Source organism: Pseudophryne corroboree, chromosome 5, assembly GCF_028390025.1.
Source record: "Pseudophryne corroboree isolate aPseCor3 chromosome 5, aPseCor3.hap2, whole genome shotgun sequence".
Taxonomy (NCBI): Eukaryota; Metazoa; Chordata; class Amphibia; order Anura; family Myobatrachidae; genus Pseudophryne; species Pseudophryne corroboree.
Window position 1 is genome coordinate 561,178,818 of NC_086448.1, and position 25,903 is coordinate 561,204,720.

Here is a 25,903-nt window from a genome sequence, read left to right on the forward strand (position 1 = left end):
CGGTAGGTGCTCTTTGATTACCGCTGTCAAGTTTGCTTAAGTTGTAGGCCACTGGTCTTCACCTCAGTCCATGATTTTGCATAAGGACTTCTATGTATGGCCTCCTTCTTTAATAGTCAGGTAGTTCTAGGGCTTGAGATGAGGCAACTGCTGTTTCCAACTGTTCAATAGCCTAATTCATCTGTTGCTGTATGTAGGATGCGGACCCTCCTCCCTTTCAGTGTTGTCATACAATACTTGCATGTAGACTGGTGCTAGAGGTATCCGTGTTCTGTAGTGTCCTACTAGGCCCAGGAATGATCATCTGACTTGCTTGACACTAGTTGGCATCTTAGCTTGCAGTCTGAATCTTTTCCTTTTCACTTTTGTTAGATGTCTGGTACCTTGAGTGTCCTAGGAAGATTAACTCTTGCTTGACTAGCTGCAATTTCTCCTTCTGAGGCTCTGCAGTCTTGTTCTTCCAGAAACTTCACTAAGGACACTGCCCCTTCTTGGTGCTTCTTTTAGTAGTGGTGGCAATCAGCAGTTCATTCACATCCTGTATTTAGCTGTGTGTTTTGTGGATATATCACTTGGTGATATAGCCCCTCCACAGGGCTATTCTGGTCCAGTAGTATTGCTTCCTTTCTTCTACAACTGGTACTGCGGGAATGAGCCAATACTGAACTTCTGTTTTAACTTGCTTCTAAATGGCTTTTTTGTTCTTTCCTTTGATAAGTTGCTGGAAAGTTAAACTTCTGCTGGTGTGTACTGTATTCTCCTTAGATAAGCTTTAGTACATTGTGCTTCAGCAAAGTCACTGGACATGTACTCCAAGGTCAAGAATTGGTATTGGTGACTGCATTTCTCTCATCTCCTGTCCCTTTAAGAATTTCTGATATCATCAGTTCTTGTGGTATCTCCCTCTGCTGTCTTCTGCGTGTGCTGGCTCCAGTATTCATTAGGCACAAACGTATTTCTCCAGTGGGCAAGGTGACTGTAATCATACCTTCTGCTGTTTCTTCTGGAGACATTCTGTTCACTGGGGAGTACCTGAAGAAGCTTGTACTTCATATTGGCAGAAGAAGCATCATTCATTTGTTTTCTGGAACTTTTTTCTGTCTTGTTCCTTATTATTTGCTTTAAATCCCGGAGCTTCTGTTGCTTTAAATCATGGCATTATCTCTGTAATCTTGCCAGGTAGTACTGACCACTTGTCAGATGTCTTTCTTTGTCCTTCTTAACTTGCATATTCTTTCTCACTGCTGCTGGCATGTCATTTTCTTAGTCCAAGTCCACCCAGGCTGGTGTTTAACGTAATGATGTTTATGCTGGGAGTTGTTGTTCCTCTTTGTCTTACTTTTCCTGTGAGAGTTGGTCTTGTATAGCAGCTTGTATTTCAGGTTACATCTTTGCTTTCTTGCAAGGGTAGGGCTTAACCTCCCAATCCAGTCGTTGCAATGGCTTGATCTGTACTTAAACGTAGAGGAATCTGGTTGTGCATAAAAACAGCTTTTGAAACCCTTGGGTCTTCTGTGGGTAAAAGTCACTTTTATCGAACTGCCAGTGGTGACTGAGTACACTGTTGTCGACACAGGAGTTGCACACCTTCATATTCTATCATCTTGTGTGTCGTATAGTGACTTTATCATAGTAAGTTCTGATGGACTCAGTCTTTTCCTGTTTCAAATCTGGGGCTGCTGGTGCCCTGAGTGTCTGTGCATGACACCATCTCTTAAGTCTTGTCATGTACATCTTTCCACTTTCAAACGTTGTTCTATTTTTCTCTGTCGGAACGTCCGTTATGGCTGGGCAATCATCGACTGCATCTGCTTTTAACATGGTGCTTACTGTTTGGGCAGTTGCTGGTCCTAGTATAGCCTCACACAACTGGTGGTAGTCGACCCATGCCGGTGTCCATATGGTTTGAATTCTTTCCATATAGGCATAAACTGCTATTGGGTTTTATCTAGGATCTGGGGACTCTGCAACTATATTTGCGAGGTCATTGCCATACCATGGTTTGTGGTGTTGGCTCTGTACGATGTATGGTTCGTTCGTCCTGGCTGCATTATCTGGGTTGCGTATTTTCTGTACTTGTGCTGGATACAGAGAAACAGGCAATGTTCATATCCTTCTGGAACGCAAAACTGACATACCGGACACAATCTTTCTGGAAAATATGTCAGTTTATTCTGTACATTATGCACCTGGGCATGAAAAGCTGTAGAGGCTGTGTCTTGACCCCTTGCTTCTCCTCTTCATCTGATTTGCACCCTTTCGCCTATAGTTCCTGATTGTGGACAATTGTTTACTGGACTCAGCTTGATTGCAGGTGTCTACCACTCGTTTAAACATGAGGGAAGCATTAGGTGGCTAGTTTCTTTGGTTGGTCTTGTTGGGGTTTCTTGTGATAAAGTATCAGGACACTGGGGCATACTCTGTACACATAGCTCAGGTAAATCATTCGGATTTTCAACCACAGATCCTTCTAAGATAGGGCTGATTATTCGTCACTCTATTCCTTGCTCGTATCTTTTTAATTTCACTGTTAGTGAGCTTGTAGGTAATTGCATTCTGTTCATACTAGGGGTACCTTGGTGTGCATGCATGTCTGGGTATAGGGGTGGGGTATAGTGTGGAGGTGCTGTTGCTGCAATTACAGGCAGTGAGTTTAACGCTGGTTGTGGTGCTATTGAGTACTCTGGTACAATGGGGAAATCATTTTCCTCATCTCTTCTTCTATTCTCTGCTCCTAATTCTTTTGCTACAGTGATCCAGATGGATGCTTGATCTCTACTATTATGATTCCTTTCAGAAATTTATTACCCTCCCTGTTATTAACAATATCCACGGGTTTGTCGGGCCCTGACATCTTTACAGACCGCGCTCCCATGCCTGGGTGAACGTGCGCGGAACCCCTCCTGATGTGGTATTTTAATAACTCCTTTTGAGGGACTTAAAATCTCCTTTTAAAGAATCTCTATCTAGGTCAAGTGTCCCCCCCTGACGGGAAGCCTGCTCCTTTGAAATTCCTTTCAGAGATTCATTACCCTCCCTGTTATTAACAATATCCACGGGTTTGAACCCATCCTGATGTGGTATTTTAATAACTCCTTATGAGGGAATTAAAATCTCCTGTTAAAGAATCTCTAAAAGAGCTTCTTCAATCCGTCTGTGGACAAATGACTGGGGTTGTAGTGTTGCCTGTGTTGGTGGAGACTGCTCCCCAAGTGAGACCTGCATAATAGATTATTTCTTCTGGATCACTGAGATGCGTCCCTAATATTATTGTTAAGTTACTCCAAGGGTCTATCCCCCTGCCTATATGGACTCCTGCTTGTATCAGTATCCCTGTTGTAGTTTAATGCTTGTTTCTCTTCAGAAAGTAACAGCTAACACCGGGAATGCTTGGATGTGAGAAATACCTATCAGTGTGTGTAGGAGAATCTAGTTTCATTATTCAGCAGACAACCCGACTCCCCCCCACCTTTTCAAAAGCATATTGACAGAGTACATATAACAGTGCAAGGATACAAAAACAAAGATGACAGTAAATCCTATATCTGTTATCTGCGTGCACGGCAGCTGTTTGAGACTGCACGGCACATGGGTCTTAGACCTGGAATTATGTGGTTCCTAGGCCAATAGGTTATGATGTTAAATCAATCATTCTTAATGTAATGTTCCAACAATTCTCTTTTTAAAATGACACCCTTTTGTACAATAAAATTCATCATAATTTTCCACATAACCAAATGAGACTTCAGTGCTTGTAATTGCCAGCAATCTTGGTGCTACAGACCCTTCGTATTTTCTTAACACAACAACACAGGTACAAGATTTGCATATACCTCTTTGGTTATTTATCAATTCAAACTGGTTATCAGCATTAGAACATATCTTGGCCATGCGCCACTTTTATAAAACGGCTCTATTTTCTCAACAAACACACATCAGTATTTGCACAATTTAAGGTTTTCTGCATACTTGATTAATTACCCCTGTGCACTTGTGACAAATTATCTGAAATTATTTACACACAATCCAACAATATAACATAATTCAACTATATAACATACATGTATGGTACCTTAAAAAAAAATTTCTTCTGACTGACGCTGGGCTCTTTAAGATATTCTCTGACCTTCTCGACTGGACTTCCTCTTGATTTACACAGGAAGCGCTGAGTTCAAGTGAGCAGGTAGAAATCTACACAATAAATCTCACTTACCGTTTTTTTTTGTTATCAGCGGTTCCTGAAAGATCAGAGGATTTATTGCCAGTGGAGGAGATGCTGGAATATCCCGGACAAGATCCCCCAAAATGATAGGGTAATAAATCTATTCAGGTCGGATTATGAACTCTCTTCAGTCATCAGTCAGAATGCTGTTCTCCTTTAGCAACCGGTTGGAGGTCAATGAATGATAAGATGACACAAATTTATGCGTAATCGAAGCAAATCATAAGTGACCCGCTCGAGGGCCGTCATGGCTTTATTATTTATAGCTTGAACACAAAGGGTTTATGCTTGCCAATATATTTAGCCAATCAGAATACACCATGTATGTCTTGAAAATACATCGATTGTCATACAATGTTAGAAGTGGCAACTAGGACAGCCTTGAAAATGGTTATTATTTCGTTTATCAGTCTTTCGGACATAAACTCAAAAGATTTCTTTCTTTATTCTTCTCAATTAGCCTTGGATATATCTGGTGTTGCTTTGTCCGTCTTAGATACATTTCCAATACATTTAATGTTGCATTTGTCTTGTACAAGTCATGCCTTAAAACAAGATTATTCAGCAAATACAATATTCTGACTAGCTCTGCACATTTTTCTTAAGGACATATCAACTCATTTTGTGATTAACAGTAAATATCTTTGTTAAATGTGAAAAAGCTTGAATCAATATATATTTGCCATTTAAAGGAAGCTCATACACTATCAGTATGCTGACCGTCGGTCAGCCATACCACACCCACGGCATGGACCTCCCTTAGGATTACACATTAAGGACATTTCCTTTTGAACTCTTAAAAAAAAATAAGGTGATCAAGTGTCGTAAAAGGGAGGTTTTCATTTAATTAATGTGCAAATAGGTTTTATTTACTTTTCTTAATGATATTTGGATAATGGGCAAGATTTCCACTCCATGCAACACAACGTTTCTTATTCAGGTTTTCCTGTTATTAGTGACAACCAGCACTAAGCTTTCTTGCACTTGTCACTGATTTGCAAGGAGGGAGGAAGAAGAAAATAGTTACTTTCTAAAAGGGGTGAGGCTAGGCTGTTACCAGAGGCAAAGACTCGACTCAATGTATACAGTAGTCACCTCCTTAGCTGAGCCCCAGCTTTCTAGCAAAGCTGCCCCCATTCATTTTAATAGCTCATTAGTTTAATTTTAGTTCTTTGGCGCTGAAATGAATGAGATACTGAAATTAATGGGAAAGCCCTGTGAGGTTTCACATGTGAATCTGTCCAGTGCATATCAACTGTGACTATACTAAATGTGAAATGCATGTACAAATGCATAGCATTTATATGCATTTTCACATGCAGTATTCCATTATGGATTGCAACAAAGGCAGCTACTACCTTTTTTGGGTAGGAGGGCTGCCGCTATCCATTCTGGAAAGGAGAGAGATGATCCAGGTGCCTGCGCAACGGATATGGCAGGCACCGGGACCGGCACAAGTGCACAACCAGTGGCCGGACTGCACATGAGCAAAAACCCCAACTTCTATGAACTGCAGCCCAGGGCCGTAACTAGGTGTGTGCACCGCACATAGCGCTGCAGGGTAGGGGGCATTGTTGGCGGCAATTGTCAATTATCTGTTTTAATTACTTTCAGTTGCAGCTTCCTCCCTTTTAGAAGCCCAGCATCTCCTGGCCACCCCTGTCTCGTACACCCACCCCTTCCATCGCTACTACCTATAAAATATTCCTGAACTTAACTTGAGAGCTCTTTGTTAGTCAGTCAACACTGTCCTTTAGTACATTTCAAGATGCGGACATACCCGGGATTTGAACCCATTGTCTGTGGCATTGCAGTCATACACCCTATCCACGGGGCTATCGCCCTTGCATAGAAAGCTAGAGAATGCTAAGCTAGATAATTCTATTTGAAACTCACCTTGTACTTTGTGAAAAAATGATCAGCATTGCAGCTGAGCAGATCTATGTAGTGTGTGGCTGCAAGGGATTGCAATGCTGAGAAGGAGCATCATAGCACAGGTTTTCTCTGCGATCAATTTTGTCATGCCCCTTCCCCACGAGGCATGCACCTTATGTCCCTTTTGCAAATAATGTGTGTGGTTGGGGGGGGCAATTATCAATTTTCTTTCTGGCACAGGGCACCAAAAACTCTAGTTACTGCTCTGCTGCAGCGCATAGAAGCTGTAGCCCATAGATGACGGATTGGGCAGACTACCAGAATAATCGCAGCCTGGTCTGGCAGCCCCACAGGTGATTAGCAGGTGGGCCTTCCAATAGGAAGTCACTGCCAGTCACAGTGAAGCCACTGAGCCAGTGCAGTCACACAGACCGCAACTGGCTCAGCTATGCTCACTGAAGTGATGGATTTTACTAGAGAGGCTCAGCCATAGGTAAAATTTGCCACTAGAGAGCAATTAAGAGTCTGCAATCAGATTAAGCTGGATACACATATTAAAGTCAGGTCATTCAACCAAGGTTGCTAATTGGATTTATTGTAAACAATAATTGCAAAAGTGCATACAAACATTAAAAAAAAAAAATACATCCCATTTCCTAAAATTTGTAAACACCGGTTTGGCAGTACAGTACTATATGTAGGGAATGATGTGTGTACAGGTGTTGATATTGCAGAATTATATAGTCACACACCAGCAGATGACGCAAACTATGAACAGCCCAGTTATTTAACAAGTGAGTTTGCGGTGCGAACGGGTCAGAACTGCACATGGGCAGCGGGCGCAATGCGCACGTGCGTCTTTGCCCGGCGACGGCAGTCACCGGGCAGCGGTTTCAACAATGAAGAAAGTGATCGCTAGCACGATCGCAAGAAGATTGACAGCGGGGAGGTGTTCCGGGGCGTCTACTTACCGTTTTCCGGGCGTGGAGATCCGAACGCAGGCACGTCCAGGCATTTGGAGGGCGGATGTCTGACGTCAATCCCGGGACCTTCGTCGCTGGATCCATCGCACAAGATAAGTAGGTCTGACCCTGGTCTTGTTTTGCAGGCAACTTTTTTAGCAAAACAGGGCTGCACAAGCGATCGCTGCCCTGCTATGCTAATATACACTCTCCCATAGGCGGCGTCTAGTTGATCGCACGAGCAGCAAAAAGTTGCTACGTGCGATCAACTCGGAATGACGACCATAATGCGTTGTATACACGACGCAAGTGAAAGCAATGCCACTCAGCAAGATGAATTCTAAGAGTGCTTTGACGCATGTGATTGCTTTATATAAGCCATTTATTTTTTTCTTTTCTGGGACAGATGCAATGTTCAACTACATATTCATGCTTACCACTGTGCTTATGTGTATTTTGCACTTGCAAGCCTATTCATGCTCTATTTTTGTATCTTCTTAACAAAATAATTGATGCTAACAGCATGCATTGACGATACAATTTCCTAGTAGGATGCTTGGATCTTACTGCAGCAAAGTAATTAAGTCAAACATCTTTCAAATCCATTATTTTATGACTCAGTATACACAGGCATCCAGAAAAAGCAAAGGAAGGTTTAGAAGTAAATAAAAATCTAGTATTTTTCTCTCCATTACATACTTGACAGTGCTACTAAGTGCTCATTGCAGTATATCTTGTCAAAATAACTTTAAAGTGATCACTGTGGTGTTCATTGACAGTACTAACATATTAAGATATTATGGAATACCTGGGGTATCACACAAGAGGTTATTTAACTTAGTAGAGGAATTTTAAAAGTGTGGGGACCCCTGGCTGCAAGAAAGTAAGTTATCTCTGCATAATTTTTTCATGCTGTATTGATAATCTACTGCAGATGAACCCTCTACTAAAAAAAAGTATCCCATTGCCTAAAGCAGAGATACTCAAACTTGGTACTAAAGGGACTGCAGCAGTCCAGGATTTTTTATATTACATATACATATATATATATATATATATATATATATATATATATATATACACACATACATACATACATACATACATACACACACACACACACACACAAAGGCTTAAAGTGTAAATTTTTTGGATCTCTTTACATCAGACATATATAGGGGGGGTTTAATTAACATTGGTAAATCAATCATTAATTATTATTATTTTTTAAATTCACTTTCCCGGAGGCAGCAGCAAAAAATCTGCGGTAACGGACCCGTTTTCACTGCTGCGAACTTATCCTAGATCCTGTGTGTTTTTTGCCCGAAAAAAACCCAAAAGGTAATTAAACTACCCCGAAAACCCCCCCACAGCAAAATTAGTTTTAAACCGCAAATTTTTAACTATGTGTGTGTGTGTGTGTGTGTGTGTGTGTGTGTGTGTGAGAGAGATATAGAGATATATACACACACACAAAAAATAGAATGCGGGTAATTGAATTCCCCCATAGGCTTAATCTCTCAAATGTATTAATCAAAACGGCTGCACAAACCTCGCATCAAGAGATCACTATGGGCCTGATTCAGGTACAGATGTTGCTATGGTGCATACAGCAAAGCACCAATGTTCTGTACTTTGCGCATGCGCCATACCCGTACTGTGCATGTGCAGTATGGGTCTACAACATAGGGACTAATTCATACCTGATCGCTGTGCTGCAAATTACACTGTCCTGCGATCCAATAATCGCCGCCTAGGGGGAGTGAAAATTGACCCTGTGCAAGTGTGCATATGTACGCTGTGCGAAAATTCCCCAGCGGACAGCCGCATCACACTCACCGTCAAAAGATTTTTCCATACAGTGCAGTGTGTGCGTTGACCGGACTTTCAACTACAGTGCGATTCAAACAGGTTGGTCGGGTCTGGAGCTGACGTCACACACCCACCCTGAATACGCTTGGAAACACGTGCGTTTTCCCCGACACTCCCAGAAAATGGTCCATTACCACCCACAAACGTCCTCATCCTGTCAATCACCTTGCGAACAGCCGTGCAATCAACATTTTTTCACCATCCTGTTGCTGTTTATCAAAACGTGTGCGCATTGAGGTGCATACGCAGTAGTTCGATAATCACCCGTTGTGCGAATCAGGTCTGCATCGGGCCCATAGTACGCAAATCAGCAACAGACGCTTAGTGAATGATGGTCTGCTGCAGTTTGGGGGAGGGGAATGGGCGGCGATGGCCTCAGTTTCCCAAAATGGAGGCGTGCCGCTACCGTTGTGGGGGAGGGGGATGAGGCCAGGATCTCCATTGGGTGACGGAAAGTTTCTGGTCTCTTGGTCAGAGCTGCTGCATCTGGCTTGCGCAACCCCATGTGTCACGCAGGCAGCCGATGGTGTTGCAGATGATCTTAGGACGCAGCTTGGATCACTAATGCAAGCTCAAGGCGTGACGTCTTCTGCTGCATTAACATATAAGTGCTATCACAGCTGCTTCCATGTAAGCAGCAGAGATAGCTACTCCAACCACATCTGAATCAGGCCCTATGCTCAATATTTTTGCTGCCCTATTTTTCGGTTTGTTTTCTTCATGCTGTTAATACTAAACCTCTGTGCTATATTTTTGATGCTTGTAAAGTGACTTTGAGTCCTGCTGGAGAAAAGTACTACATAAATAAAATTATTATTATTAGGATTGTTATTAATGCATAATGCAGACATAAAGTGGAGCTGATGCAGAGTTAGCCACAAAATGCAAGTAAGTTACAATGGAGAGATGCGTGCAAGAAGAGTACCTCCACTCAGATGCAGAAATGAGGATGCATTCTTGAGTAACATATAAGTCTACTTCAAGTCAGGTACAGGACGTAGACACGTTCGTTTCACTTTCAAACATGCTGTTAACCATTTACTTTATGAACAACAAATCAACATGAGGCACAAATAAATTTACAATAACCTAATAGAGCATAAACAACTCCACATCTCTCATATAAAAAACTAAATAAAAAAAAAATTTTTTTTCTTATATACACACTCAATGAAGCATAATATAAACCCATACAAAAGGAAAACCAGCAATCAGCAGAGCGTTCACACAAGCGAGTGATTGGTGCAGGCCAGGTGACCACCATCATCTTTTCTGACCATCCATAAATAATATTGGTTGTTCAGGAGTCAGGTGCGTATGCAGCAATTGCATTAAGATGCCTTTACTGTACTCTATTTTAGAATGTCCCCATTCAGTCGAAGACAGATGTATTTAAGTGGCAAATCATGGAAATCTGGATTGGTGCTTATATAATGCATCACTGTACCAGGCATGCACGGTGCCAAGTCATGGAAGGAATACTATATCTCAACTGGTGTAGCACTCTGCATTAGACCCAATGTAATTTGGTTACTTTTTCCATAAAGTACTCCATTCAGGGTTTTGAAAAGAGCTGGGACTTTGGAGAACTCAAATAAAGGCCTCATACCATAAATTATTCCACGGTTTAACTCTGACACCAGTCTAGTGCGTTGATCATATCTAAATTATGTCTTATCTATATTTTAATGGCCAGTAGATTGTAAAGTGGGGTACTCACGGAGCGATCCCAGCCTAAAATCTAAGCAATCTGACTAGCAATCTGACTGGTGCTAGATTGGCCTGCATGCAGGCTCAATCTAGCAGGTCGCTCATTTCACCCTCTGGGTGAAATGAGCCCCCTCCCAGCACACATCGCGCTGTGCTGAGCGGTTCGCTCAGCACACATCTCTCCCCACATCTGCCCGTGAATACGGGCCTTAAGCCTGTTACTATTGGGCCTTATATCTTAAGGAATGAACCCTGCTACTTCACATGAGCTCCACATGATGGAGATCTGTTTTCAATTTGTTCAGATGTGTACATAACACAAGTGCTTTTTACCATACTATCCAAGAAGAACATTTCAGTTATTTATCCAAAAAGAACAAAAATATAACTGCTTTTAAAGCGATTTTTGTTTTTAGTTACATCCTTGTTCTTACTAATTCCACAAATTGTATAGTCCAAAGCATACCATCATAGTAGCAATGAGTACGAATGATAATTTGGGAGAAATTTGAATAGATAATGAAAACAGTAAAAATGTCACTTAACCATACTTGCCTACTCTCCCGACTCCTGCGGGAGACACCCGGTTTTTCAGGTAGTCCCCCGCACCCCCGGGAGTGGGCACCCCTCCCACATTCTGCCCACTTCCTAGTAAAGTGGGCAAAATGAGGAGATAAAAAGAGAATTTGCTGTCCCAGCAGAGGAGGTGGGGCCTAATGACAAGTATATGCTAATTGTGTCATTTTAGTTCCACCCCCATGCAAATTCGCACCAATCACAATGGTTTCCCCATGAGGGGCGGGGCCGAATGAAGCGATTAACCCCATCCTGCCCATGTCGCTGCCCACCTGCTTCTCTTTGGGCATCTCCCGAAGAGGAAAGCATTAACGTAGGCAAGTATGAACTTAACTACACAACCCTGATTTATCAGGACTCGCAATACTTCTAATGGACTCCTCTCCTGCTCATAGAAACATAGAATTTGATGGCAGATCAGAACCACTAGGCCCGTAAAACTTGGTAGTGTTATTGTCAGCGCCTCTCCACTGAGAGCTTCCTGTCTGGATGAGGATTTCGTTTTGAGTGGAATTTAACTTCTGGAACCACCTACCCATACTGCAAGTCCTCCTAACTGCTTGCTAGAAGAAATTTACATAAATAAAAGGCAAGTAAAATGATAAGCAGCATGCCTATATTCTGTGAGTGACTGCGACTGTATCTGCATACGAAATGCTACATTACAGTGTATTTCTGGAAATCACTGTAACGTAGCATTACGTATGCAGATACAGCCACAGTTGCACACAGTTGCTATTTGTGCATCCAAGCCAAATAGCAATGCAAATAAGATACATTTTTGGCAAAAAGGGCTCCTGACTTTTCGGCAAAAAAGGCATCTCCTGCTGCATGGCGTATTGAGGCAAGATGTATGAGGACAAACCTGTATCCAAGCAGAGGCAGAGGTCACAGTGTTAGCTGCTGTGTGAGTGCTGCGTGCAGGTGGGTTGGTTGTGCAATAGTGTTCGGCATATGTGTAAGGGACATTAGGTGTATAAGGGCATTGATAATGTGTGTCATATGTGTAAGGGGCATTACGGTGTGGTATTATGTGTATAAAGGCATTACTAATGTGTGGCATTATGTGTATAAGGTGCTCTATTGTGTGGCGTAGTGTATAGAAAGGGCACTATGTGTGGTATAATGTGAATAAGGAGCAATTCAATGTGAATACGAGGCACTACTGTGAGGAGTAATGTATATAAGGTAAAGTGGTACTACTGGGATCGATATGAAATACCTCCAATCAAAATTCCGACACCAATTGACCGATGGTCAAAATCCCGACAAGGTCAAAATCCCGACATGGACAAAATACTGACATTTAAAATACCGACAAGGTCAAAATACCGACATGTAAAATGCCGACAGGTCAAAATACCGACACGTTTTCTTGTTGTTTTTTGTGTGTATGTCGACATAAGTCAACATGGACACCATATAAAGTGTACCGCGTCCCCTCGCATGGCTCGCTGCACTCACCATGCTTCGGGCACGGTGCCTCGCTACGCTCGGCACACTATTATATTCCCCCTCCAGGTCCACTGGGATGGTAAATTATGAACAAGTCGGTTTCAATGAAAAAAATCATGAAAAACTCATGTCGGTATTTTGACCTGTCGGCATTTTACATGTCTGTATTTTGACCTTGTCGGTATTTTAAATGTCGGTATTTTGTCCATGTCGGGATTTTGACTATCGGTCAATTGGTGTCGGGATTTTGAACGTCGGGATTTTGATTGGAGGTAAACTGACTGCATCCCGTACTACTGTGTGATGTAGCGTGAAGAAGGGACACTATCGTTTGATAACGTGAATAAAGTTGCACTACTATGTGGCCTAATTTGAATTGGGGGTACTATTGTGTGGTCATGCCCCTTACTAGCAAGAACATGCCCCTTTTTGGGCTGTGCGCCGAATGTGCGCACTGTTCCTATTTAAAATATAGGGGGTAGGAGCACCAAAATGAGGACTGCTATGGGTGAAGGGTGATGGTGCTGGGAAAGGGGTGCAGGGTCAGAGGTGGAACTAGCAGCAGTGCTAGGGGGCACCAGCCAAAAACTTGCCTAGGGCATCATATTGGTTAAGGCTGGCTCTGGTTACAATGTACAAATATAGTTTATAACTAACCGATTCATTATCACTACAATAATAACCCACAAAGGATAGAGCAGATCTTGGTAATAAAACACATACAACATAATGCCTGGATGTGCGCGATAGGTAAGAAGAATTAAAAATGGATGTAGATTAACAAAAACCCAATTTTTTTGGGTCAATCTGTAAATGGCTTTCAGAAAACACAAAAACAAGCTGCCTATGGAAATACAAGTCATATGAAGAGATAACGTTGCAAAATCAAGAGAGAAAAATAGTGCTGCAGGCCAATGACTTCTGAATGCACTTTCATGTACTGTAGAACAAATAGTTTATAATGCACTAGTTGTTGAATTAAGCCCAGAGAAATACAAGCTCATCTAGATAATGCAACCTTACAATGAAAACTACAAACCTAATGACACAATGAAAATAATATAGCATGATAGGGAAAGATTTACCCTGTTCTAGGTCTTTTTAACTCCTTCGCTGCTGAGGGCTCCCAATCCTGCGCTGAGCGCATTTATTGGCGTGCGCACTCATCACATTCCAACATGAGTATCAGTAATATTTTTATGCAGTGGCCAAAATATGTATGCCATTGTTTTTTTTCCCAGGAGACATCACTTTTGCAGAAAACATCACTCATCCTTTTGCTAAATTTTAGGACAGGGTCACCGTCCAACTAAAGCCCCTTTCCACTGACTTAAAAATCCTGGGTATTTTTATGTGAATTCTCAAAATGTGGGATTTGGGTCAGTGGAAAAAAGATACTATCCGGGTCCCCAACCCTGCTCCCAAACAGGGGCACTGAGCAGATACCAGGGAATTTGCCAGGTTGATAGACCCGCCAATTTCCCCGGTCTCAGTGGAAAAGGGGTATAAGAGATCTGCAGGAGAGCTAAACAAGCATATCAGCTTGACAATCCCTTTGCATATATAGTTGTAGCTCTCCACCTACGGCAGCTTTGTTAGATCTCTCAACTAATACCCCTTTCACATCTCCAATGACGGATCCCACCCGGGAATTGGAAACGGGTCATTCCCGGGTGGGATCCGGTATTGGAGCCTCAGCGCTGGCGTCCCAACCCAGCAATATGCCGGGTCGGTTGCCATAGCGGGCGGGGGCGGAGGCGGTGCCGGGAGATGAGCTAAACTTCGTGCTGGCTCTCAGTTGTAGTAAATGGATCTCGGGTCGCGTTTACACTGCCACTGACCCGGTATTCAACCCAGGAATAACCCTTATTACCTGGGTGGAATTCTCCAAGGCCCCTTTCACATCGCACACTGACCCGTGTCGATACCGGGTTATTTTTGCGATATGCGGGGAGGGGGGGCCGGAGCGATTTAATTTGCTCATGGAATATATTTTACTTCCTGCCGCAACCTCATGTGCAATTCAGTATTAAGTTTGTATCACAAATTAAACTATGCAAGGTGTGTGAAGTACATGGGTTGGGGAACTTTGAGGTTTAAAAAGATCCCGCTCACAAATTGCCATAGAAAACCTATAACAGCAAGTTACAGATGTGCGTTTTGTCTTTGGCTTGTGGTGCTAACCAAACTTCACTGAAACCTGCATTTGTACCGAATCAAACAACAATGTTTTAATTTACTGTAGTACTAATGTTTTTAAAGAAAAAAAATCTTTGTACATGGATATTATCATCCACTTATAATTTGTAGTGTAGAAGTTTTACCATATCACAAATACACATTTTAAAAAAGCAAAACCAGTTATGCGCCTAACAAAATAAAGAGCACAAAGAGGAGCACACAAACGCGGGAGGGGGAAACTGTATAACACACGCCCTCATACACCTTTGCTCGAATCGCGCCAAATAGCCTCACTTAGCGAGCCACAGGGAGATTCATCACAGCTTGGAGAGCGATAAAGGGCGACGTATCAGTGTAAAGAGTGGAGAAATGAATTAGCCCATTACATTAGCTGCTACCTATCATTTTACAGAACGTACTTGATAAATGCTACAGATGTGTCCACTCACATCTAGCCTCCCTGCACGTTAAACAGACCTTCTAGTCACCGTGCTGTGGTGTTACTCGGTAACGCTGAGCGCGTTTACGTGCAATTTTTTTTCCATTAAAATGGATGTGGATAGTACACACAAGCAGCTTCTGCTGATAAAAATTATATGTGGCATGCCTATATTCTGTGTGCGACCGCGGCTGTATCAGCATACGCAATTGTACGTTACAGTGTTTCCTAGAAAGCACTGTAACGTACCATTTCGTATTCAGATACAGCCACAGATGCGCACAGAATATAGGCATGCCACACATCACTTTAATCAGCATAAGCTGCTTGTGTCCCCTATTCACATAGCAATGTTAACAGAGTTGTATAGAACCTGTCGATGCACTCTTGCCAGGCAGATCCGTATTGAGGCAAGATGTAGGAGGACACATCTGTACCTCAAAAAGTGAATGTGTTGCTATGGGCAACTTCTGCACTCAAAGGTAATTTGTTGCTATGGGCAACTGCACCACTCTTTTCATATCAACCCCAAAGTATCAACCAGCCCCTGTAATTTTACAGGCTAGGCTTGAAAAATGTCAGCTAGGAGGTGATTGGTTGGTACATTATAACTCTCTACTGCAGGCATTCCCAACCGCGGTCCTCAAGGCACACCAACAGTGCAGGTTTTAGTGATATCCAGGCTTCAGCACAGATGGTTAAATCAAAATAACTGAGGTACTAATTAAGTCACCTGTGTTCAAGCCTGGTTATCACTAAAACCAGGACTGTTAGTGTGCCTTGAGGACCGTGGTTGGGAAACACTGCTCTACTGTATCTCTCACCAAGCTATGATAAATATCCCCACTAGTGTCTTTTCCTTTAGGTTCTGGTACAAGCAGCTGCACCATTCCTCCCGCCATACTTCATTATGCTTGACCTGTGACTTTATACATAACGTATAATAATTCCATTGCGATAAAAGTACCGGCCTAGTATCCCTGGTACACTGTTAGTGACTTTGCATGTGGCTACAATAGGACTAAGACACTAAATTTAGGAAGAGGTACATATAGCTGCCATGCGTCTAGCACCAAATGGTGCAAAAATATTGGGTTCACCAAGACACATCTGTTTGATTGAAAGAATAGTTTGCAGGGAGTGGGTATGATGAATCTGGATGCCCGAAAAACTAGAATCTGTGACTGATCACCCATTAGATCTAAATTGCAGATGACCTTTAGTCCTTGTACTGTGAAGTGGATATGTAATTGTATATGCTAGCAGTGGCGTAGCTACCATAGGTGCAGGAAATGCGGCTGCTATGGGGCCCAGGCTGTCACAGGGGCCCTGGACCCGACGCTTCCCCTACACCAAGTTAGTTGTTATGCCGCTGCTGCACTACAGTGCTCCTGCTCCTCTCCCTGCCTGTGTGGTGTGCGCGTACAGCAGAGCACGGGGAGCAGGAGGAGCGATCTCCTCTCCCCCTCCCAGGCCAGGATGCGCCGCTCAGCGCTGGGATCTCTGCGCTCCTCCTCACTCTGCTGCGCATCGGGAACAGCCGCTGAGCTGCGGGGCCAGTGCAGTACAAGGGAGCCTTCTTCTGACACCAGCCGGATTACATGTGCTCCCGGGCCCACTGACAAGTTTAAAAGTGTCGCTCCAGGGACACCAGCAGTGTAGAGTGAGGGTTACGTCCCTGTTCAGTGTGGAGAGGCAGTGTGCCCCTGGACCCTATACAATGTGAAGGTGTGTGTCTCTCCCTGGACCCTGTACAGTGTGTGTGTGTGTGTGTGTGTGTGTGTGTGTGTGTGTGTGTGTGTGTGTTTCAGTTTGCCCCTGGAACCTGTACAGTGTGTGTGTGTGTGTGTGTGTGTGTGTGTCCCTGAACCCTGTACAATGTGTGTGTGTGTGTGTGTGTGTGTGTGTGTGTGTGTGTGTGTGTGTGTGTGTGTGTGTGCGCCCCTGGACCCTGTACACAGAGGGCTCTCTAGTTGCGACATGCAAGTCAGCCCCCTCCCATCTCAGTGTCTCGCACCCTGCCAGACCACTGCCCCCACATAGAACCCACTGCAGCCCAGTGTCCTCCACATATATCACTCCCCTCCAGTCTAGTAGCCACACCTGCGCTCTGAGCCCCCCCCCCATCTCAGTGTCTCACTCCCTGCCTGCGAAGTGCCTCCCTGCCTTCCCTTCCCAAGCAGCCCACATACATACATATACATATACATATATATATATATATATATACACACATATATACACACACATATATATATATATATATATATATATATATACACTCACAAACACATATACTAGTATAACTGACACCTCAGTTTCCATCCTGTCTGGTCCTGCCCTCTACTCTGTCAGACCACTCCCCCTCTGATTTCCAGTCTCCAAACCCCCTCACTTTCTTGCGGAATACTGGGGGCCCTTTCAAAATTTTGCTATGGGGCCCGCAAGTCTAGTTACGCCCCTGTATGCTAGATATCTCCTGATAAAATGAGAATTGACTGCAGTAAACTTTACAGATTAACAATTAAGAGCCGATTAGATGCTCAATATTTGGTGGCATCAGGACTTGCAGAGTAAATTATGCTGCAAAGTGTATAGGACCACTGGCAATATCAACCCACTTATAGTAGCTTCTACTCACACTGTGTAATCCTTAGCCACTGACCATAGTAACCAGTAAAAGTCTCCTGATCTTTGCTATAGAGAAAGAGGACCTGATGCAGATAATGGATGTACTATTTAACTGCATCTAGACGTTAGAAACTTATACTCCTGCCAGGCTTTAAATTACCAATAAAACTCTATGGACGGATGTCCAGAACGGACTACTCCTATTATGGACTGTACCCTTATGCAGTGTCGGACTGGTGTATAAAGAGCCCACCGGGAAAATGCAGTGATAGGGGCCCATACTTTGGGGTGCGACCAGCCTACAAAGGGGGTGTGGCCAGCCTCCACAGAGGCTTGTAATGCACAATAGTCTTCTGTAGTTTACTGCAACATATCTACCATGTATAATACAAGTGCACAGTCTGGAACCTGATCCCTACAGGAAGGAGTGGGCCCTCTGGCAGTGGGGCCTACCGGTGGTTTTCCCTGTACCCCTGTGGGCCAGTCTGACCCGGCCCTTATGAGGCTATATTACTGACCTTGGAGTGACATGTCTCTTCCACTAATAAACTGCAAATTGTCCCAATAGAGAATGATGGTGGTATGTCTGCACTGTACAAACATCTCTTGCAGACATAATAGCTCTCTCTCTCCGGTGCACAAGTCTCAGTCCTCCGCCTCTCTCTATGTGTCATCAGCAATAACTCCCATTAACGCCCAGTTGTAGATTTTACCAGGCTCTCTGTCCCCCCTGCCAAAACCACTCAGTGATGCAGAGGCTCTTCAAGCTACCTCTGAGTCAGGTCATGTCTCCTCAAAAGGTACCTCAGCAACTGTCATAACTGTCTCTACACTCCCTTTTATCCTGGTGTCCACATGCCTGTCCATCCTCCTGCTCAGAGATGGTGGTTTTTTCCCAGCTGGTCATATATGTTCCCCCCAGCAACTCAAAACACCTTGTGCCAGTCCCTTACCTGGGAGCCACGTGCATTCACGTTCTTAGTACCATAACACTCTGTTAGAATACTATATAGCTTATTTTGGCTACTTATAAACAGAAATCATACATATACAATTATACATTTATATAAAATCCTACCCCCTTGTATTTCCTAGTAGACTTAAGGGGTATTTATCAAAGCATTGAGAGAGATAAGTGGAGAAAGATTATGCACTAACCCAGGGGTTTCCAAACTTTGAATCACGGCACCCGAGAGTATCAGAATTTTTTCCACGGCACCCCCAGGCCAAAAATTTCTTATTGAGAAATTTAGAAAGAAATATTAAATTAAGTAGATTGTGTTTATATGTCATTCATAGGCTCAATTGTGTGGTGAAGGAAAAGATTTGCTTCTGTTTGTCCCCATATTTTATGACTGACGGCTACTAGCACTAGCTTTGCCTATTATATTGACCATAAATAATTTGAATTGGTCCTGGACCACCAATCCAATGCACCCCTGCAAGTGTTCCGAAGCACCACAGGGAGCCACGGCACTAACCAATCAGCTCCAAAGTTTCATTTTTCAAACACACCCTGTAAAATGAAAAAAGCTGATTGGTTAGTGCTTTCTCTCTCTCCATGCTTTGAGTAATGTATTTACCACAACTTAATCTCTAGAATGATCACACACATTGCTGTATAGAGATCAATGAGCACCTAGTTACACAATTCCCCCCTTCCCCACGGTGCTATAGATCCCTTATATTGTGTATAACATTGCTACGTATTTCTATGATTTTAGAGATTTGCAGCTGCTTCAGAATTAGGGGTTTGTTTTTTTAAATCCAAACAGATGAAATATCCATCTAGCTCCTGAGGGTGTGAGCAAAAATCTGCATTAACTAGTGCCTCGGGGGTAATCGCAGCAGGTGTTACGGCATGTGATGACTGCATTGCATCTTGCAATTAACACAGGTGATGCACTTTAACATGACTAATGCCCCGGGCTTGAGGGCCCTACACACTTAAAGATTTCACTGAAAGATACGATATCGTTCATAGCTTCCAGTGTGTATGCACCAACGATGAACGATGTGCGGCCCCGCGCTTGTTCATCATTGGTGCCGGCTCTTTCATACCTGCAGGCCAATATGGACAATCTCGTCCATATTAGCATGCAGGGCTATGTAGCCGGGTGACAGGGGGAGTGAAGAAACTTCACTCCCACCAACCCCCCCCCCCCCCCTCCCCCGCCGCCGGGTCGTCCGACGCCCGTTTCAGCTGTATGGCAGCTCGGTGGACAGTCGCCGAGTGTGTAGGGCCCTTTAGTCTCTAAACTGCATCTTTCAGGCAGTGGCGAATTTACCATTAGGCAAGTGAGTCGTGTGCCTAGGGGTGGCACTTGTTTTGGGGCAGCATTTGGATGCTTGTGTTGGTAATGTCAGCCCAAAATATTTCCACTACTGTACCATATGCCATCTTTAATGGCATGTAAACGGAGAGGGTATGCACATACTGCCCCTGTAAACTGTCCCACTTCATAAATATATATACACATAATTAAAAAAAAAAAATTAAATACACAATTAAAAATCATAACACATCATAGCGGCTTTTATTATTCTATTAATATGGCTATCATCAAATGGGGGCTTACAGACAATAAATATAATAAAATTAGGCAGGCGGGGGATGCAGTTACTGTTGTGCTCTCACCTCTAAATCCACCCCTGCTTTTAGGTTAAGTCCCGGCTCGATGCTGTTACTGCATGCACTAACACTGTGATCACACCCTAGGCACTAGTCAATGCAGAGTTTTGCTCAGGAGCTGGAGCAATTGAATAGCTCCTGTCACTTAACAGTGTAGCTACATCCCCACAATGCAAAGTGAATTCTCCCCCAACACGCACACACTTTTGCAGACTTCAGCACAAGTAATTTACCTTCTAATAACATTTATTTCAAAAGCTATGGGGGATATCCAATTACCTGCAATAATTTTTTGGCCAATAAAAACAACCTGACAGCGCAATGTTTGACTGATGGTCATTATTGGACTATCCAGTTATCATCTGGTGTTATTGGCCAAAAAAGTACCCTCTCGATCCCATGTGTTATCGTGGCTGCTTATCGTAGATTATGCTTCGGGTTACCTGAGGTACCTTAAGCATAATCCCCAATAAGTGTCAGTTAGCCGGACTAATTGGATAGCCCCCGGCGAACCTATTAGCAGCAGTAAATAGGTGGTACTTGAGGTTTGGAGTTGAGAACCTCTGCTATAAAAATGTTTTTAAGTAGAGTACAAGACCACCTTATTAATACTACTATGCATCATAGTCTTCTAAGGACTGCAGAGAGGAGATTCAGTTCAAATATACAAAGTGAGCAATTTAAATATTTAAAACAATTTGCTTGTGTCTAGTAAACAAAAAAGCACATGCAAGATATCAGGAACACCAGACTGAAATTTTGGGGAGGGCCTTGAATTGCCGGAGAACCCACCTAAAAGTTCCTGCTCTTCTGTTCTACACTTGGCTTCACTGTGCATTTTCCGAAAAGGGAAAGCTGGGGTCTCATAAAAGTGGCCTGTCATCACTGCTTGTGCCCCATATTGCAATATCCCTGCAGTGGATATACTTATGCCACTGCTGCATTTTTTGTTACCCTTTTGTACAGACTTTAAGACTAATTAGGGGTTTGTGACTACTTCCCTTTTTACTGCTCTGTCATGTCTTCAAAACCTTTCATGCTTGAAGTGACATGTAAATTTCAGTTGGAAACAAAATAACTGCACAAAATTAATACCGGCAGCCTATTTTATCACATTAACAAGTACAGTATCATCTAAACTATGCAGGTTCTGTCGAAAACCAACATACAAGTATCGCATTTCAAATTAATCAACACAGTTTCATTGGTGCATCCTAGCTGCCTCGCATTGCGCCCAAGATGCATTTACAGCAAAATAACCACTCAAAGCTAGCATGATCTGGCATATCAAAAGGGGCTATTTGTCATGGCTGCAGCAAAGATGTATGAGGACCAGTGGCGGATTTTACCTATGCAGTCCCCCCAGGTAAAATCTGCCACCCAGCTCCGTGTCAGTGAAGCCAGATGCAGTCTGCGACTGCATTGGCTTTACTGTGACTTTTAGTGACTTCCTATTGGAAGTCCTACCTGTCAGTCACAGACACACAAGGCATTCCCCATTGGAAGGCGTTTCCTCCCTCCGGGACTGCCAGACTAGGCTGCATTAAGGAAAAAATCCAATCTCTGCATTAGGCACAGCCCAATCCGGCTTCTATGGGCTGCAGCCAATGAAGTCCATAGAAGCCAGGTATTTGCGCATGCAGAGTCACACAGCGGCGGCTGCCCATGCACCTGTCCCGGCACCTGCCGGATCCATTGCCCAGGTCCCGGGACACGGGGCTGGCTGTCTCCTCTCCCCGGCACAGGGGTAGCGGCAGCCTTCCTACTAACCGTAAGTAGGAGCCGCCGCTGATGAGGACACATCTGTATAATATGCTTTCCCTTGGGAAGTTGTAAAAAAAAATATATATATACTATATTGCCAGTAATGTTTATGTAAATTAAGGACACTACGTCTGGTGTGTCAGAGGTGCTATACCTGAGCTGGGAACCCACAATTACTATGTGTTCCATGTTTTCACCACGGAATTAAACTGACTTTTTAACGATATTACCCTATCTTGTACCCAGTGTTTGCTTTTGTTCTAAGCTAATTGTCGTCTACTGGATCAAGATCCTTATTATTGGAAGATACCTAGTGTCAACGTTACATTGCTATGTATTTTGATATATGCTTGAAATGATACATAAATAAGACATGAAATCGTCATACGTCACTCTAACGGGATTTTCAAACATACTAAGAGAAAGGCATAAACATGTGAAGGGTGAATGGGAAAGGATACATGATGGAAGGGTAGAAATATATAAACACTGCTGTGGTCAGAGAAAAAAAACCAATAGGCAAAATGCTACGAGGCTGCAATACTAGTCACCCTTTTTTTTTGTGTGTCAGTCTATTCTTTTAGCTTCCTATCTCACCATAAGTCACTTATGGGGGGGGCGCTGTCGTGGAGGGAGACCTTGATGGAGAGCTCAGTTATGTTAAATAATGGCGGCATATTCATAGTATCACTGTGATACTAAACAAAACATGCTGCCGGTAATAATGGATTCATTAACGTTTGTAGCCACTTGTCCCAGAGACAGCCAATGCTGAAATAGCGTATGTGCCAAAGTAAAGTATTTAAGGAAGGTGTCTGGAGGATATTCTGCTATCACTTCTGCTGGCAGACTTCAGCATGGGACTGCATTCAAAAAGGTTAAATCAAAACACCTGGGTTTGCCATCTTTAGATATGGAAAGAGCAAAAAAGATGGCATTGGTATAATACCGGACAATCAGGTTAGAGCTGGAGTGTTATTTTTAAAAGGTGCTGTGTCCTGTTGGTGGGGAGTTCAAAGCTTGCCGACCTAATAGAGGGGTGAACTATGTTACGGGAGAGCTAGGGATCGCCAAGCAAGAATTGGATGTAGGTCTAAACTTTGCTTTAGTTAATGATACATGAAAAAACTTTTTCACCATGAACACATTGTGAGCATTATCTTGGAGATGTCACTTTAACACAGTTAACAAGACTCTCCTTTCAGTGCAACATCCTTCTATTAGCACAGACAAATTGAATTTCCCAACATCAGTGTAATTGATGCAGAATGAGTGGCTGAAACTGTCGTATCATAAAGGCAAGTGCTAAATGCATCAATAATCAAAAAACGATCCAGTCAGTTACCACATGTAATAATATCGCTCAATACGGACACTTTGCATGAATGTGTAATAATCCAATGCCTGGGAGAAAGTCTACATACCCTTTAAAATCAAGTTACAGGTCGCAGTCATCTAACAGACTGTTTATACAGAGGAGCCTTGGAGAAAAAAATAAGAATTTACTTACCGATAATTCTATTTCTCATAGTCCGTAGTGGATGCTGGGGACTCCGAAAGGACCATGGGGAATAGCGGCTCCGCAGGAGACTGGGCACAAAGTAAAAGCTTTAGGACTAGCTGGTGTGCCCTGGCTCCTCCCCCTATGACCCTCCTCCAAGCCTCAGTTAGGATACTGTGCCCGGACGAGCGTACACAATAAGGAAGGATTTTGAATCCCGGGTAAGACTCATACCAGCCACACCAATCACACCGTACAACTTGTGATCTGAACCCAGTTAACAGCATGATAACAGAAGGAGCCTCTGAAAAGATGGCTCACAACAACAATAACCCGATTTTTTTGTAACAATAACTATGTACAAGTAATGCAGACAATCCGCACTTGGGATGGGCGCCCAGCATCCACTACGGACTATGAGAAATAGAATTATCAGTAAGTAAATTCTTATTTTCTCTAACGTCCTAGTGGATGCTGGGGACTCCGAAAGGACCATGGGGATTATACCAAAGCTCCCAAACGGGCGGGAGAGTGCGGATGACTCTGCAGCACCGAATGAGAGAACTCCAGGTCCTCCTCAGCCAGGGTATCAAATTTGTAGAATTTAGCAAACGTGTTTGCCCCTGACCAAGTAGCTGCTCGGCAAAGTTGTAAAGCCGAGACCCCTCGGGCAGCCGCCCAAGATGAGCCCACTTTCCGTGTGGAATGGGCTTTTACAGATTTTGGCTGTGGCAGGCCTGCCACAGAATGTGCAAGCTGAATTGTACTACAAATCCAACGAGCAATCGTCTGCTTAGAAGCAGGAGCACCCAGCGTGCTGGGTGCATACAGGATAAACAGCGAATCAGATTTTCTGACTCCAGCCGTCCTGGAAACATATATTTTCAGGGCCCTGACTACGTCCAGCAACTTGGAATCCTCCAAGTCCCTAGTAGCCGCAGGCACCACAATAGGCTGGTTTAAGTGAAATGCTGAAACCACCTTAGGAAGAAATTGAGGACGAGTCCTCAATTCTGCCCTGTCCGTATGAAAAATTAGGTAAGGGCTTTTATAGGATAAAGCCGCCAATTCTGAGACACGCCTGGCTGAAGCCAGGGCTAACAGCATTACCTCTTTCCATGTGAGATATTTTAAGTCCACAGTGGTGAGTGGTTCAAACCAATGTGATTTTAGGAATCCCAAAACTACATTGAGATCCCAAGGTGCCACTGGAGGCACAAAAGGAGGCTGTATATGCAGTACTCCCTTGACAAACGTCTGAACTTCAGGAACAGAAGCCAGTTCTTTTTGGAAGAATATTGACAGGGCCGAAATTTGAACCTTAATGGACCCTAATTTGAGGCCCATAGACAGTCCTGTTTGCAGGAAATGCAGGAAACGACCCAGTTGAAATTCCTCTGTAGGGGCCTTCCTGGCCTCACACCACGCAACATATTTACGCCAAATACGGTGATAATGTTGTATGGTTACATCCTTCCTGGCTTTGATCAGGGTAGGGATGACTTCATCCGGAATGCCTTTTTCCTTCAGGATCCGGCGTTCAACCGCCATGCCGTCAAACGCAGCCGCGGTAAGTCTTGGAACAGACATGGTCCCTGCTGGAGCAGGTCCTTTCTTAGAGGTAGAGGCCACGGGTCTTCCGTGAGCATCTCTTGAATTTCCGGGTACCAAGTCCTTCTTGGCCAATCCGGAGCCACGAGTATAGTCTTTACTCCTCTCCTTCTTATGATTCTCAGTACTTTTGGTATGAGAGGAAGAGGAGGGAACACATACACTGACTGGTACACCCACGGTGTTACCAGAGCGTCCACAGCTATTGCCTGAGGGTCCCTTGACCTGGCGCAATATCTGTCCAGTTTTTTGTTGAGGCGGGACGCCATCATGTCCACCTTTGGTTTTTCCCAACGGTTCACAATCATGTGGAAGACTTCTGGGTGAAGTCCCCACTCCCCCGGGTGAAGATCGTGTCTGCTGAGGAAGTCTGCTTCCCAGTTGTCCACTCCCGGAATGAACACTGCTGACAGTGCTATCACATGATTCTCCGCCCAGCGAAGAATCCTTGCCACTTCCATCATTGCCCTCC

At 43.6% G+C, this 25,903-nt stretch overlaps 1 protein-coding gene across 2 annotated transcripts in view; it reads right to left on the bottom strand.

The window, feature by feature from the left end:
* The window catches only part of RIPOR2 (RHO family interacting cell polarization regulator 2), a 265,938-nt gene extending 247,193 nt beyond the window's left edge, over nucleotides 1-18,745 (bottom strand). For both annotated transcript variants that reach the window (XM_063923277.1, XM_063923278.1), the window contains exon 1: nucleotides 18,442-18,745. In XM_063923277.1, the coding sequence (XP_063779347.1) occupies nucleotides 18,442-18,526 (85 nt within the window). In that variant the 5' untranslated portion in view covers nucleotides 18,527-18,745. The remainder of the gene's footprint in view (nucleotides 1-18,441) is intronic.
* Nucleotides 18,746-25,903: the final 7,158 nt, after the last annotated feature.